General features: G+C 50.3%; 1 protein-coding gene across 1 annotated transcript in view; it reads left to right on the forward strand.

Annotated features, from left to right (window-relative positions):
* The window catches only part of LOC119967462 (claspin), a 75,761-nt gene that overhangs the window by 54,661 nt on the left and 4,740 nt on the right, over window positions 1–16,360 (forward strand). Inside the window, exons 23-25 of the mRNA XM_038800030.1 lie at window positions 9,809–9,899; window positions 10,240–10,322; window positions 11,523–11,687. Of these exons, the coding sequence (XP_038655958.1) occupies window positions 9,809–9,899; window positions 10,240–10,322; window positions 11,523–11,687 (339 nt within the window). The remainder of the gene's footprint in view (window positions 1–9,808; window positions 9,900–10,239; window positions 10,323–11,522; window positions 11,688–16,360) is intronic.

Raw genomic sequence — 16,360 nt, forward strand, 5'->3', positions numbered from 1 at the left:
GGGCCCCACCCGGAGGATCTGCCAAACATCTGTTGTTTTTACATTCTTTATTATTGTCGCAAGTAGGCTTACATTTGCCAGACTGACTGATCCATCTCTCCCATTGACCACATGTCCATTCTCCCCCAGGTTCTCCAGCCGATGGTGCCCTCCCATCCTAGATGGCCCCCTCTTCCGCCTCCCAGGAGAATACCTCGGAGGAGAGCTCCGAGGATGCCATAATCGATGCGTCATCCCCACCCTCCACCAGCGCAGAGACCCACACCTCAGTGGGCAATGTTAGTAGTCAGGCTTTTGGGGCACAATCTGCTGAGCACCACACAGCTGCTGATGCACATCACGAGGAGGCAAGAACCCCCAGATGAGACGGTCTCTGGTACAGGGTTACCCAAAGTTGATGGAGACATTAGGGTGTGGCCAGGACATTCAAATGGAGCTGTCAGTGGCACTCCAGAGGTCCATAGTGCTTTGAAGAGTCCCAGAGGCTATGGGCACAGGAGATGGCACCGACAATGCGTGGCACCGAGGCCAATGCTGCTAGGGTGGCGACCGCAGTGGAGAGCCTGGTGCATGACATCGGCAACATGAGTCATGGTGTCCAAGGCATGGCGCAGTCAGTGACTACCATGGCTGAGGGCCTCGGCTGGATGTCCAACTCACTGAAGGATATTACCCAGTACCAGGCTGGCCGTGATGATGTGCTGTGGAACATGTCCCGCCCTCGGGTGAGAATGGCCGAGGTGCTGCACAGCATGTCCCAGTCAGTGAAGGGCATCGCCGAGGGCATCAACACCTTAGTGCAGGCATCAAGGAGCTGCCAGGGCTGGCAGAGCCAGATGGTGCAGGGACACCCGGGGCTTGAACCAGTTTCCCCTCCGTCCCGAGATGAACCCCAGGGCCATCTGGCCACCTAGCAGAAGGAGGGGGAGCCAACCTGGACCCATCCACCAGCTCCCCCGAGTTCTGCCCCCTATAATTGGGTCGAGCCTCTAAGTCAGCGCGTGCGACAGGGCGGCACGGATGTGCTTGTGTCATCGACAAGTGCCCCGAGGACCTCCAGCCCCAGAGGACGCCTTCCAGAATCATCGAAGGCAACGGGACAAGCTAAGTGGTTGAACTAGGAGTGTTAAGCACATTGAGGATCACTGAAGGCACTGGAGGAGGCAGAGGGTTGGCGGTTAGGGTGTTGGGAAATGAGGGTGTGTTGGGGAATTGTTGGACACCTGCGACACATTACAAACCCCCGAGCACAACCATTATGACGCCTCTGCCACTTTCTTCTGCAATGCGGTCTGACCTCTAACCCTTGACCCATCGATCCAGGCATCCCCTGCCCCAGGCACACTGCATGCAGATGGTGGGTGTGAACGAGCACTCAACAGATAAGCAGGGGCCAGCCTATGGCACAGACAGAAGAGCATCAGCACTCAGCCTACTGCAGATTATCACCACCCACCCCCTGCCCTCGACAGTGAGGCTGACAGTGCCGACAGTCCTGGCACCCTGGAGTGATGGAGCTCATACCGTGGGAGGGTGAGAAATGAAGATGGGTAAGGCAGTGATGGCGGACCAGGCCACGTTTGAAGTGAAGCGGGAGAGTATAAGGGCCTCTCTGGCCCTTCGGGTGCTGGACCCTCACTGCTGCCAACTGTCCTGCAGCCTCCTGCTGGTCTGGTGCCACCTAATCCTTGTCATCCTCCTCACAGGTGGCCACCTGCTCCTCATCCCAAAACTCCAGCATGTCACTTGCTGCTGTGCCAGATTGTGGAAGATACAGCAGACCACCATGCCAGGTTGTGGAAGACACAGCAGACCACCACAAAACAGGCGATCCTCCGGCATTATACTGCAAGGCACCACCAGAGTGGTTGAGGCATTGGAACCACCATTTAAGCACTGCTCAATGACAGTTTAAGTGGCCACATGGGGCTGGTTGTATTGGGTTTCTGCCTCTATCTCTGGCTTCTGTAGTGGCGTCATTAGACAGGTCCTCAGCGGGTACCCCTTATCCTCCAAGAGCCATCCATCCTGGGTGGTCCTCAAAGAGGCCGGGGTTGACTAACTGCCAGAATGTAGCTGATGTGCACACTACCTGGGAAGGGTGCACACACGTTTATGATCTTCATGTGGTGTTCGCGCATGAGCTGTATGATGAGGGAGTGGAACCCCTTTCCTGTTAACCTAGGATACTCCCAGATGGCAATGTGAGTGCAGGGCAACATGCGTGCAGTCTTGCAGACCATCAGCCCCTGGACCTGGGGCACCCCGACGATGCTGGAGAATCCTGCTGCCCGGGCATCTTGGGCTTGGTCCATGTCAAAGATGATGTTTTCCGTCTGGACAGACAGAGCATCCGTGGCCTGTTGGATGCACCTATGGGCTGTGGCCTGCGAGATTCCATGCGGGTCCCCACTCGAGCCCTGGAAGGGCCCTGGGGTGTAAAGTTCAGAGCTGTAGTTGCGGGTGTTCTCCTCATCCTGTGGTGCCAAATCTGTGACGACATGGCACAGGTGCCGCACCATCTCCTTGTTGAGGCGGCGCCTCTTGCGGCACGTGTTATCTGTCATTTGTTCAAACGACCAGCGATGCCTGTACACTCTGGGCAGCCGCAGGACTCCCCCTCTGGGTCCCTCCCTGGCCTAATGGGCAGCTGGGTCCTCGGGGTATTGGGTGAGGTCCGACACATGAGCCACCGTCTTGAGCATCTGCAGACGCTGCTGTCGGTGCCAGGCCGAGCAGCCGCACTACTAGGGCAAGTTCTGCAGGGTCCGAAGTACTGTCTTGTACCCTTCAATATCTGTAGGGAATTTGGAGCGGGTGGTAAACTGACTAACAGCAATGGCTCCCATCCCGGACCCTCCATTCCCCCATTGATCCTATTTCCCCCATGCCCGGAACGCCCTGCCCATGCACATCCAGCCATAGCGGGTTCCCCTCACTGGACCCCAGACCAAGGACACCCACTCATAACTCCTGGATGGGGCGCTGGTACACTCTCCGTTGCACTCACCCACCCTACGGCTGTGGACTTGTCTCGAGCTGTGTCCCATCCCTTGGGCGTTCGGATGTTGACTGCTGCATCTGTGGTGTTGCCTTCCACAGTGTTCAGCCTAACGGTCTGATTGGTATGCTAGGTAATGATTCCCCCAGGCTACGTGGTCCGCCCACCTACGGGAATCAACTTGGGTTGCGTGAAGTGCTCACTTAACCACGATTGCCAATTCCCTATTAGCCATAGTCTTCAGCCTCAAGGCTCTGTGCTATAGCCCTTCTGCCAGGTTCATGTCATGTTTTAAAAAGGAGTATTATTCAGCACCAGCATGACCATTTGCTGGGGTGGGTGCTGAATCATGGGAGGCCATTGGATATGGGGTAGCTCCCATTAATTGTATGGAAATAGGGCTTTGGGGCAGCACAGGAGCAGAATGGTTAGCACTATGGCTTCACAGTGCCAGGGTCCCAGGTTTGATTTCTGCTTGGGTCACTGTCTGTGCGGAGTCTGCATGTTCTCCCCGTGTCTGCGTGGGTTTCCTCCGGGTGCTCCAGTTTCCTCCCACAATCCAAAGATATGCAGGTTAGGTGGATTGGCCATGCTAAATTGTCCTTGGGTTAGATGGGGTTGCTGGGGGTAGGGTGGAGGTGTGTGCTTAAGTAGTGTGCTCTTTCCAAGTGCCGGTGCAGACTTGATGGGCCGAATGGCCTCCTGCACTGTAAATTCTATGATTAAGTGGGGATTTGGTTTCTCGCCACATTACGGTGGCATCCCGATTTTGCCTACAAGAGCTTGCCGGTTGCATCGTAAATTGTTTGGCACCTGGCACGGTTCTCTTTTTCAGCCCCTCTCTATTCACCGGTTTGGTTTTGCTCGAGCGAGAGTGCAGCAAGGCCTGAGAATCGCACCCTAACCTTTTGTATTCTTGCATCAACCATATTTAGTAGTGCTCAAATCAACATTGGCCCGTTAGTTACTTACCAGGTTTGTGCAGAATTGGTGAGGGGAGAAAAGGGACCACAATAATAAGGGTTATTTGCTTACATACTCATGTATTGGGTTAAGAGACCCAAAAGTGGTTACGAAGTGATTCAAGACTTATGATTCGGCATTTTTGGCTCAGTGATACTGTAGGCAAGTAGCTTTTTATAAGATAATGTTTTGATGGGGCTTTGATCAATATTCAAACTGGTCAGCGTGAACCAGCTGACTCACGGGAGTACGATGGAGGGTGGAGGGTACATCGCGGCTAGGAGGGGTCCTAGCCTGGGGGGGGGGGGGGGGGGGGGTTAGGGAGGGACACCGGGTTGCTGCTGAAAAGACCAGAAACGGGAAGTGGAGGACTGGAGAGGTGGGGGGAGGGGGACATCGCCATGGGGAGCGGGTCAGAAGGGGAGGGTTGACCCGGGGCGAGCTGGGAACAGGACATGGCTAATCGGCAGGGGAGGGGGGGCGGGTCGTCCCGCGACCCGGCTGATCACTTGGAACGTGAGGGGGTTGAATGGGCCGGTCAAGAGATCAAGGGTATTCTCACACCTGAAGGGACTGAAGGCTGATGTAGCAATGTTACAGGAGACCCATTTGAAGGTAGTGGACCAGGTTCGCCTGAGAAGGGGGTGGGTGGGACAGGTGTTCCACTCTGGATTGGACGCAAAGAACCGGGGGGTGGCGATTCTGGTGGGAAAGAGGGTGTCGTTCGTGGCGGAGGAGGTGGTGGCGGATAAGGAGGGTAGGTATGTGATGGTGAAGGGTAAGCTGCAGGGTGAGAAAGTGGTGATGGTCAACGTATATGCCCCGAACTGGGATGACGCGGGTTTTATGAGGCGCCTATTGGGCCTCATTCCGGGACTGGAGGCAGGGGGCTTGATCATGGGGGGGGACTTTAACACAGTGCTGGACCCCGGGCTAGACAGATCGAGCTCAAGGACCAATAGGAGGCCGGCAGCGGCAGAAGTGCTGAGGGGGTACATGGAGCAGATGGGAGGAGTGGACCCATGGAGGTTTGGTAGGCCGAGGGCGAGGGAGTATTCCTTTTTCTCCCACGTCCATAGAGTGTACTCCAGAATCTATTTCTTCGTGTTGAGCAGGGGGCTGATCCCGAGGGTACGGGAAGCTGAGTACTCGGCCATTGCGATCTCTGATCATGCACCACATTGGGTGGATGTGGAAATGGGGGAGGCGCGGGACCAGCGCCCGCTGTGGCGGCTGGATGTGGGGCTGTTAGCGGACGACGAGGTGTGTAAAAGGGTCCGGAAGAGCATTGAGAGCTATCTGGACTTGAATGACACGGGTGAGGTGGAGGTGGGGATGGTCTGGGAGGCCCTGAAGGCAGTGATCAGGGGAGAGCTGATCTCCATAAGGGCGCACAGAGAAAGAAAGGAGAGGCAGGAGAGGGAGAGGCTGGTGGGGGAGCTATTGGAAGTGGATAGGAGATATGCGGAGGCACCAGAGGAGGGGCTGTTGGGAGAACGGCGCAGCCTGCAGGTCAAGTTCGACCTGCTGACCACCAGGAAGGCAGAGACGCAGTGGAGAAGGGCACAGGGCGCGGTCTATGAGTATGGGGAAAAGGCGAGCAGGATGCTGGCACACCAGCTTCGCAAACGAGATGCGGCTAGGGAGATTGGGGGAGTGAAGGAGAGGGGCGGGAAGGTAGTGCAGAAGGGGCAAGAAGTGAACGGGGTCTTCAGGGATTTTTACAAGGAGTTGTATCGGTCTGAGCCGCCGACGAGGAGAGGGGGAATGGAGGACTTCCTAAACAAATTGAGGTTCCCAAGGGTCGAGGAGGGGCTGGTAGAAGGGCTGGGGGCGCCAATAGGGCTAGAGGAGCTAGTCAAGGGAATAGGTCAGATGCAAGCGGGGAAGGCGCCGGGGCCAGATGGGTTCCCGGTGGAATTCTATAAGAAAAATGTGGACTTGGTGGGACCGGTACTGGTACGAGCCTTTAATGAGGCGCGAGAGGGGGGGGTTCTGCCCCCGACAATGTCGCAGGCTCTGATCTCCCTGATATTGAAGCGGGATAAAGACCCCGTGCAGTGCGGGTCCTACAGGCCTATCTCGCTTCTGAACGTGGATGCCAAGTTGCTGGCAAAGATCCTGGCAGCTAGAATAGAGGATTGTGTGCCAGGGGTAATCCATGAGGACCAGACGGGGTTCGTGAAGGGGCGGCAGCTCAACACGAACGTGCGGAGATTGCTGAATGTAATTATGATGCCGGCAGTGGAGGGGGAGGCTGAGATAGTGGTAGCGCTGGACGCGGAGAAGGCATTCGATAGGGTGGAGTGGAAGTACCTGTGGGAGACGTTAGAACGGTTTGGGTTTGGGGAAGGGTTTATTAAGTGGGTGAAGTTGCTCTACTCGGCCCCGACGGCGAGTGTAGTGACAAACGGGAGGAGGTCGGAGTATTTCGGGCTCCACCGAGGGACCAGGCAGGGATGTCCCCTATCCCCCCTACTTTTCGCACTGGCGATTGAACCGTTGGCGATGGCACTGAGGGGTTCAGGGGGGTGGAGAGGACTGACTAGGGGAGGGGAGGAACATCGAGTATCGCTGTATGCGGATGATCTACTGCTGTACGTGGCAGACCCAGAAGGGGGAATGCCGGAGATAATGGAACTATTAGCAGAGTTTGGGGACTTTTCGGGGTACAAAATAAATTTGGGCAAAAGCGATGTTTTTGTGATACACCCGGGGGACCAGGGAGAGGGTATTGGGAGACTCCCCTTCAAGCGAGCAGGAAAGAGCTTTAGGTACTGAGGGGTGCAGGTGGCAAGGAACTGGGGGACCCTCCACAAGTTGAACTTTTCCAGGCTGGTGGAACAGATGGAGGAGGAATTTAAGAGGTGGGACATGGTACCGCTGTCGCTGGCGGGGAGGGTTCAGTCAATCAAAATGACGGTCCTCCCAAGGTTCTTGTTTTTATTTCAGTGCTTGCCCATCTTCCTCCCTAGGGCCTTCTTCAAAAAGGTGACGAGTAGCATCATGAGCTACGTGTGGGCGCATGGCACCCCAAGGGTGAGGAGGGTCTTTTTGGAGCGGAGTAGGGACAGTGGAGGGCTGGCACTACCCAATCTTTCGGGGTACTACTGGGCGGCAAATGTGTCAATGGTGCGCAAGTGGATGATGGAAGGGGAGGGGGCAGCTTGGAAACGAATGGAGAGGGCGTCCTGTGGCAACACAAGCCTGGGGGCCCTAGTAACGGCACCATGGCCGCTCCCCCCCACGAGGTACACCACGAGCCCGGTGGTGGCGGCCACCCTCAAGATATGGGGGCAGTGGAGGCGACATAGGGGGGAAATGGGAGGTCTGTTGGCGGCGCCAATAAGAGGGAACCATAGATTCATCCCGGGGAACATCGACGGGGGATTTCAGAGCTGGTACAGGGTGGGCATACGGCAGCTGAAGGACCTGTTTATAGAGGGGAGGTTTGCGAGCCTGGGAGGGCTGGAGGAGAAGTTTGAGCTCCCCCCGGGAAACATGTTCAGATATTTACAAGTGAAGGCATTTGCTGGGCGGCAGGTGGAGGGGTTTCCCCTGCTCCCCAGTAAGGGGGCGAGTGATAGGGTGCTCTCGGGGGTCTGGGTCGGAGGGGGGAAGATATCAGACATCTACAAGATAATGCAGGAGGCGGAAGAAGCATCAGGGGAGGAGCTGAAAGCCAAGTGGGAAGGGGAGCTGGGAGAGCAGATAGAAGACGGGACGTGGGCGGATGCACTGGAGAAGGTCAATTCTTCCTCCTCGTGTGCGAGGCTGAGCCTCATTCAATTTAAGGTGCTGCATAGAGCTCACATGACGGGGACAAGGATGAGCCGGTTCTTTGGGGGTGAGGACAGGTGTGTCAGATGTCTGGGAAGCCCAGCGAACCATGTGCATATGTTCTGGGCATGTCCGGTGCTGGAAGGGTACTGGAAGGGGGTGGCAAGGACGGTGTCGAAGGTGGTGGGGTCCAGGGTCAAACCAGGATGGGGGCTTGTGATCTTTGGGGTCGGGGTAGAACCGGGGGTACAGGAGGCTAGGGAAGCCGGAATACTGGCCTTTGCGTCCCTAGTGGCTCGACGAAGGATATTAATTCAATGGAAGGACGCGAGGCCTCCAAGCGTTGAAACTTGGATTAACGATATGGCTAGCTATATTCAGCTGGAAAGGATCAAATTTGCCCTGAGAGGGTCGGTACAGGGATTCTCCAGGCGGTGGCAACCTTTCCTTGACTTTTTAGATCAGAGATAGACGTTCGGGGTCGTGGCAGCAGCAACCCGGGGGCCGGGGGGGGAGGGGGGGGGGAGGGGGGGGGGGGGGGGGGGGGGGGCAGCAAGGGTCGTGGGGGGACATGCACGACTGTAACACGGGCAAGTCTGCTCGCTGCTCACGTCTGAAACTGTAGGCTGCCTTGTTTGTTAAGGTTGCTGGGGGGGGGGGGGGGGGGGGGGGGAAGAGGACTGGTGCGCGCAAGAGGGCGAGGGAGGGACATTTGCCTAGAGGGATTGTGTTGTAAATAAATTAAAAATTAGTAGGGGTAAATGTTTGTATGGAAAAACTTTTTCAATAAAAATTATTTTAAAAAAAAATATTCAAACTGGCTAAAATTCCAAATTCTGTTTGACTAATCAAATCTCATTACAGAGGTCATCAGTGTTTTAAACTAAATCTATTCTTTTACTTCTATTGCCTTAATAAACCAACATATATTAGTTGAGTTTTTGAAGATCTGTAATGTAACTGCAGGATATCTTCCCAGATATGATATGTTGCTGCAACAGGCTGTGACTTTACTCAGTCAACATATCAAAACGAGGAAGAACTTCCTCCTCCTCCTCCTCCTCCTCCTCCTCCTCCCCCCCCCCCCCCATAGGAAATGAAATACAACTGTCGTTGGGAACCAAAGGTCCATGTAAAGGTGGGAGAAGATTGCTCTTCTGACTCCTGATAAGGAACTCGGCTGGCTTAAGATATCGACTTTTGTATTTGGTTGCAGGCAGAAGGCAAGGAGATGTGAAAATCTACAACACTGAGGTGTAATTTTAGTTCAAATGCAATTCAAGGCTTCTTTTGCCCTCTACTTTGAAGATAGGAGTCAGATAGAATTTCTTATTCACTTAGTAGCATAGTCCAAAATAAAATGCTTTGTTCTGCGTGCAACTTTAACATACTGGCACAGTAGTTAGCACTACTGCTTCACAGTGCTGGTGACCCAGGTTGAATTCTGGCGTTGGGTGACTGAAGTTTGCACTTTCTCCCCGTGTCTGTGTGGGATTCCACCGGGTGCTCCGGTTTCCTCTCCTAGGTTAGGTGGATTAGAACATAGTGCAGAAGGAGGCCATTCAGCCCATCGAGTCTGCACCGACCCACATTAAGCCCTCACTTCAACCCTATCCCTGTAACCCAATAAACCCTCATAATCTTTTTGGCCACTATTGGCAATTTAGCATGGCCAATCCACCTAACCTGCACGTCTTTGGACTGTGGGAGGAAACCGCCGCACCCGGAAGAAACCCACGCAGACACGGAGAGAACGTGCAGACTCCACACAGACAGTGACCCAGCGGGGAATCGAACCTGGGACCCTGACGCTGTGAAGCCACAGTGCTATCCACTTGTGCTACCGTGCTGCCCAACGATTGGCCATGATCTGCACGGGATTACGGGGATAGAACAGGGGTGTGGGCCTGGTTGAAGTGTTGTTTCGAAGGGTCAGTGCAGACTCTGGGTCACATGATTCCCTTTTTCACTCTAGGGATTCTGTGGAAGCAAATCTTTCCAATTTAAGGTTAAATCTACTGGATTTCATCAGATAAAGTATAATCTGTCTTCCTTTCGCTCCAGTCACAGGATGCAGGTAGTGAAGAAGAGGTTGGTGAAGACAGCCAATTCATGAAACTGGCAAAGAAAATTACTGTGAAAGCTTTGCAGAAAGGTATTGTGAACTATTGAAATGTTTGTCACGGCATTCTATTACTTAGCAAGAAACATCTTCTGATTTAAATTGAATAGGTGAAAACTAAGTGTCATGTCACAAGTGGGACCAATTTCATTCTGTTCTTAAATGTATTTTAGTTACAGTAACGTAATCATTACACCAAATTTTATCAAAAGTATATCCTGTGTGGAAACATGAGGATACTTGTCCATTTGAATAGGGTTTAGATTATACCATAAAATGTAGAACTAATCTTCAACTGTTTGGATTACCTTGTGTAAAGCACAGATCATTAGAAGGTGGATTACCCTAATGCTTGCCATATGTGGGTTTTCAGGTAGTTCCATGGAAGCAGTAACAGAAAGGCAGCAACAGGAATCGATGGGACTCCAGCCCCAGAAATCCTCCTCTGTCCTTTGGGTATGTGTTGATTATTGAATTGGTTGCTTGCACACGAGTTTCAGAAAATGCTCCCAAATTTATGTTTTCCAAAAATGAGGGAGGGATATGAGAGTTTTAAAAAGTGTTCTTGGTTATTTCAAAATTTTATTGCCTTTTTGTAACCAGTACTTAAATAAAACCCTTCATTTTGTAGAATCATTACAGCTCTTTTGAACTCCTCTTATACAGAGTCTGCCCCCGTGAACTAATGCTGAAACTTGAATGTAATTTGTTTGTTGCATTTAATTTCGAGTTGGTGTTTTTGACCAGTCTTGGGAAGTAATCTGGAACAGTCCAACTCTGAAAGTCCCCAGCCATCACTAACTTTCTTCTTAAGCGTATATAAAGTCATCATAAGACTTTTTTTTATTATTCATCACAAATATTCAGGGGTCAGCTTAGATCGACTGAGTAGGCAATGATTGCATTTCGTTCAACTTTTTTTTATTCTGCAGGATATTTTGCGAGGTACCACAAGGTATACCAGTGTACAGCCATTGCATTAGAGTGAGACTTGACTTTATAACTGGTATTTCCACTGAGAACAAGTTCATGATAGATGTGTACTGGTAATTTGGTGAAGGGAAGGGATGCATTATGCAGGCAGGATATATTTTCTTTGGAGTAAAGGAAGAGAGAATTAGGTGATGTTGGCGTCAGTTATTATGCAGTGCCAACTGACCACTGCGAGAGCTGCAGGACAGAATCTAGAAGCAATGGTTTACCTCCCTACCCTTTTCAGTCAAAGCCAAAATACTAACGGGGAGAGATTCCAGTGTTGGGTTTCTTCAGTCTGGTTTTTCTGTAAGAATCTGTTTCACCAAAGAAATAAATTTAGTGAAAATAAGAAAATCTAGTCCCATCAATAGATTTCCATGCCAATTGAATTTTAAGCAATTTCCCACATATGAAAATTGGGTTAAGCTCAAAGGCATTTCTCCTTCAGTTTGTAATGGGGTTCTTTTTGGGATGATTGACAGCAACCATTTCTAAGGCTGTCAGATTCAAGAATATGTCACTTTATCGGACTTGATTTAATTATATGTGGAAATATTAAAACTTATATTTCTCTGTGATACAGTGCCTTGTTTCATACCTGCAGAGAATCAAAAGTCTACAAGGCGAGGGAGGGAGATGTTACTGACTTTTCATTGCATTTTTTTCATATAAATTTATTAGATGAAAAATGGATCTCTATTAAATCGACCCCGTGAAGTACTACAAAAACTAGCAGCGATGTCAGATGTGAATCTAAATGCTCCTCGTGCCAACTCCCGTAACTTTGTCTTCCATACATTATCTCCAGAAAAGGCTGAAAAGAAAACAACAGAATCGAAACCACAGGTAAAAACAGAAAAAGATGATTATGCCGGATATGAATAACACTTCATTCTTTCTATCTCTGATGTCACGTGGTTCACTTTCAGATTGGCCATCAGTATTTTATCAATGGTGGTAATGCTGCAGCTTGGCTTGTGGCAACATGTAGATGAGAAATATGAGGGGACAAAGGATCAATCTCTTGGTCACCGAGTGCTTCTGGATAATTAACTAATAACATCTGTGAAAGACAAATCAGAATATTTGTGGAAGAGCAAAGTATTTGGGTGCCCAGGTACGCAGATAGCTAAAAACCAATGCAAAACCTAATCTAAAAGACAAATGGAATATTGGCCTTTACCAGAAGGGGGTTGGAATTCAAAAGTGAAATGCTAGTTCAGTAGTACAGACCCTTTGATAGACCCCATCTGAAGTATGTTTTTATTTGGGGATATTTAATCTTGGGAGGTATATTGACCTCATGAGGGGAGTACAGTTCACATTCACCAGAATTCAACCAGACTTTAAGTGTTACTTGAGGGCAACTTGCAAAGATTTTGTTCATATTCCCTTGTGTTTAGAAGGTTGATGGGTGATCTAATCAAGATGTTATACATTCTATAAATGGACGTGATAGGATTGATGCATATACTTCCTCTTGTGGGGGAACCCAGTATAAGGAAGGGAAATTTAAACTGGAGGTGTGCATCAGAAATCGCTTTTCCATTCAATAGGTAATGGAAAACTGGTACACTCCCAAAAAAGCAGCAGAGCTGGGTCAATTAAAATTTTCAAGACTTGATAGTTTTTTTTGTTGGCTAATGGTATTAAAGATGAGTAAGTGGAAAAATTTGTTAGGAGCTGATGGGACAGACTTACACAATTGGTCGTCTTGTGCTCCATTCTTTTTCTAAAAGTATTTTAATTCAAGTTTTTAACATTTACGAAACATTGCAACACAAAATAAACCCAGCACAAACACCCCTGTTGTGCTTTCTTTTCTACTTGGTCTTTTCTGTGGCTCTGTTCCAATTATGGCACTCGGTGAGTTTGCCCTTCTTTCTGTGCTATCTATGTCCGATTGCTTAGAGTCGCCAGGTATCGAAGAGACCACCACAAGTTTCAACCGGCTATCAATCAAAGAGCCAAACAACAGTTAGTTCAAGGTCAAGGGTACTTTATTTACACACAATTAGTCATGCAACATAAACACTACTAGTTAACTACACCTATTAACTAAGACAACCTGTACTTAACTTCGGGCACCTGGCTTAGGTCAGAAAACCGTGGCCGCTGTTCAATTCTGGATCTCTCGGGTTCGAAGGAGTAACTGCTGCTCAGCTGGGCTCATCCGTCTGGTAGCGGGTGTTGAATTTGGACTCACTTCTGGTGTTGCTACGATTGGCGATGATCGTGACTGGGGTACCAAGGCCAAAAGAGAGCGAACATATGGCGAACTCTTCTTATACGCGGGGTTTTCGCGTTCTTTTGAGCGGTCCTTTGATTTGGGCCTTACTAATTGGGTGATCCCTGATCACTCCATTCGATTCCTTAACCAATAAGTGGGCGAGGATCTGGATGGCTGGGCGTGTCTCAAGCGGTCATTGACCCCGTTGTTTGTTTTTCCCTTGGACAGGGAGTGGTGCCGAAATGTCTGGGACTATCCCGGTTGCTTGAGTACCAGTCCTTTGTTTTGGGGAAGATGGGCTATCAAATGCTCATCGGCCTGATTAACATGCTAATTGGACGGAGTTTCGATGCCGTCTGAACTTTTGCTGACAAAATATGCATTTCAGGCTCTGAGCCTGCCTGATTCTTGGCTTGTCCATTTTACCCGCCAGGCTTTGCGAGTTGCTCTGTACCTAGTTGGAAGTGGCCATCCCAGATGGCGACACCAAATTTTTTTTTTTTTTAATGAACTCCATTATATCCCCCAGCCATGCCGAGGCACGGGTGGAGAAGCTGAACTCTATCTCAACAGAACCCACCTATGAGTGATCAGCGAGGTGAAGGCTAAACAATTTCCCTCCAGCAGGTCTGACACCTTATGACCTCCAGGGGATCAGGCTCCAAATCCACATGCGAGACCGCCAACATGGTGCTGAAGAATGACTCCCAAAATGTCTACAACTTTGGTAGGGCCAGAACATATGTACATGATTAGCTGGGCCCCTCTCACACAACTCTCAAATATCCTCTCTAGCCCCCCACCCCCCAAACAGCCGGCTCGTCCTCGACTTCGTCAGGTGCACCCGATGTACAACCTTCAGCTATATCAACCCAGCCTCGCACACGTGGTTGAGGCATTCACCCTCCGCAGCACCTCCCGCCGCAACCCCCTCCTCCAGCGCCATTCCCAACTCCCAGAGACCCCATCTCTTCCAAAATCCTCCCATAAATTACCGAGATGACCCCATCCTCCATTACCAATAACAACACTTCTAGCAATGAGGAGGAAGCTACCAGAAATGGCGGAAAGACCTTTTTCACAAAGTCCCCACACCTGCAGGTACCTAAAACCCTTCCCACGCGGGAACCCAAACTTTGCTCCTTACTCCTTTTAAACTCACGTACCACCCTTCTAAAAGCAAGGGCTTCATCTCCTTCACCCCCTTTCCTCCCATTCTCTCATCCACCCACCCCGGCACAAACCCATGATTCTCTCGGATCGGAATCAATCTCAACCCCATCCCTAACCTAAAGAGCTGCCTCTATATTTTCAGCATGGCAACCATCACAGGACTTCCCGAATACCTCACCGGGGCAAACTGGAGCGGCGCCGTTGCCAGCACCTCCAACCCCGACCCCCTACTGGAACCTCGCCCACAAAGCCTCCATCTCCCAACTTCTACATGGAACAAAGAACAAAGAAAATTACAGCACATAAACAGGCCCTTCGACCCTCCCAGCCTGCGCCGATCCAGATCCTTCATCAAAACCTGTCGCCTATTTTTCAAGGTCTATTTCCCTCTGTTCCCGCCCATTCATATACCTGTCTAGATGCATCTTAAATTATGCTATCGTGCCTGCCTCTACCACCTCTGCTGGCACAGCGTTCCAGGCACCCACCAGCCTCTGCGTAAAAAAACTTTCCATGCACATCTCCCTTAAACTTTCCCCCTCTCACCTTGAAATCGTGACCCCTTGTAATTGACACCCCCACTCTTGGAAAAAGCTTGATGCTATCCACCTGGTCCATACCCCTCGTAATTTTGTAGACCTCAATGAGGTCCCCCCCTCAACCGCCGTCTTTCCGATGAAAACAATCCTAATCAACTCAACCTTTCTTCATAGCTAGCACCCTCCATACCAGGCAACATCCTGGTGAACCTCCTCTGCACCCTCTCGAAAGCATCCACATCCTTCTGGTAATGTGGCGACCAGAACTGCATGCAGTATTCCAAATGTGGCCTCACCAAAGTCCTGTACAACTCTAACATGACCTGCCGACTCTTGTACCCCATACCCTGTCCGATGAAGGCAAGCATGCTGTATGCCTTCTTGACCACTCGATCGACCTGTGTTGCCACCTTCAGGGTACAATGGACCTGAACTCTCAGATCTCTCTCAATTTTCCCCAGGACTCTTCCATTGACTGTATAGTCCGCTCTTGAATTGGATCTTCCAAAATGCACCACTTCGCATTTGCCTGGATTGAATTCCATCTGCCATTTCTCTGTCCAACTCTCCAATCTATCTATATTTTGCTGTATTCTCTGACAGTCCCCCTCACTATCTGCAACTCCACCAATCTTAGTATCATCTGCAAACTTGCTAATCAGACCACTTATACCGTCGTCCAGATTATTTATGTATATCACAAACAACAGTGGTCCGAGCACAGATCCCTGTGGAACACCACTAGTCACCCTTCTCCATTTTGAATCCTTCCACCACTACTGTCTCCTGTTGCCCAGCCAGTTCTTTATCCATCTAGCTAGTACACCCTGAACCCCATATGACTTCACTTTTTCCATCAACCTGCCATGGGAAACTTTATCAAACGCCTTACTGAAGTCCATGTATATGACATTTACAGCCCTTCCCTCATCAATTAACTTTGTCACTTCCTCAAAGAATTCTATTAGGTTTGTAAGACATGACTTTCCCTGCACAAAACCATGCTGCCTGTCACTGATCAGTCTATTTTCTTCCAAATGTGAATAGATCCTATCCCTCAGTATCTTCTCCCAACAGTTTGCCTACCACTGACGTCAAGCTCACAGGTCTATAATTCCCTGGATTATCCCTGCTACCCTTCTTAAACAAAGGGACAACATTAGCAATTCTCCAGTACTCCGGGACCTCACCCGTGCTCAAGGATGCTGCAAAGATATCTGTTAAGACCGCAGCTATTTCGTCCCTCGCTTCCCTCAGTAACCTGGGATAGATCCCATCCGGACCTGGGGACTTGTCCACCTTAATGCCTTTTAGAATACCCAAAACCACCCCCTTCCTTATGCTGACATGACCTAGAGTATTTAAACATCCATCCCTAACCTCAACATCCGTCATGTCCCCCTTCTTGGTGAATACCGATGCAAAGTACTCATTAAGAATCTTACCCATTTCCTCTGACTCCATGCATAAATTCTCTCTTTTGTCTTTGAGTGGGCCAATCCTTTCTCCAGTTACCCTCTTGCTCCTTATATACGAATAAAAAGCTTTGGGATTTTCCTTAACCCTCTTAGCCAGAG

This window comes from Scyliorhinus canicula, chromosome 1, assembly GCF_902713615.1.
Source record: "Scyliorhinus canicula chromosome 1, sScyCan1.1, whole genome shotgun sequence".
NCBI lineage: Eukaryota > Metazoa > Chordata > Chondrichthyes > Carcharhiniformes > Scyliorhinidae > Scyliorhinus > Scyliorhinus canicula.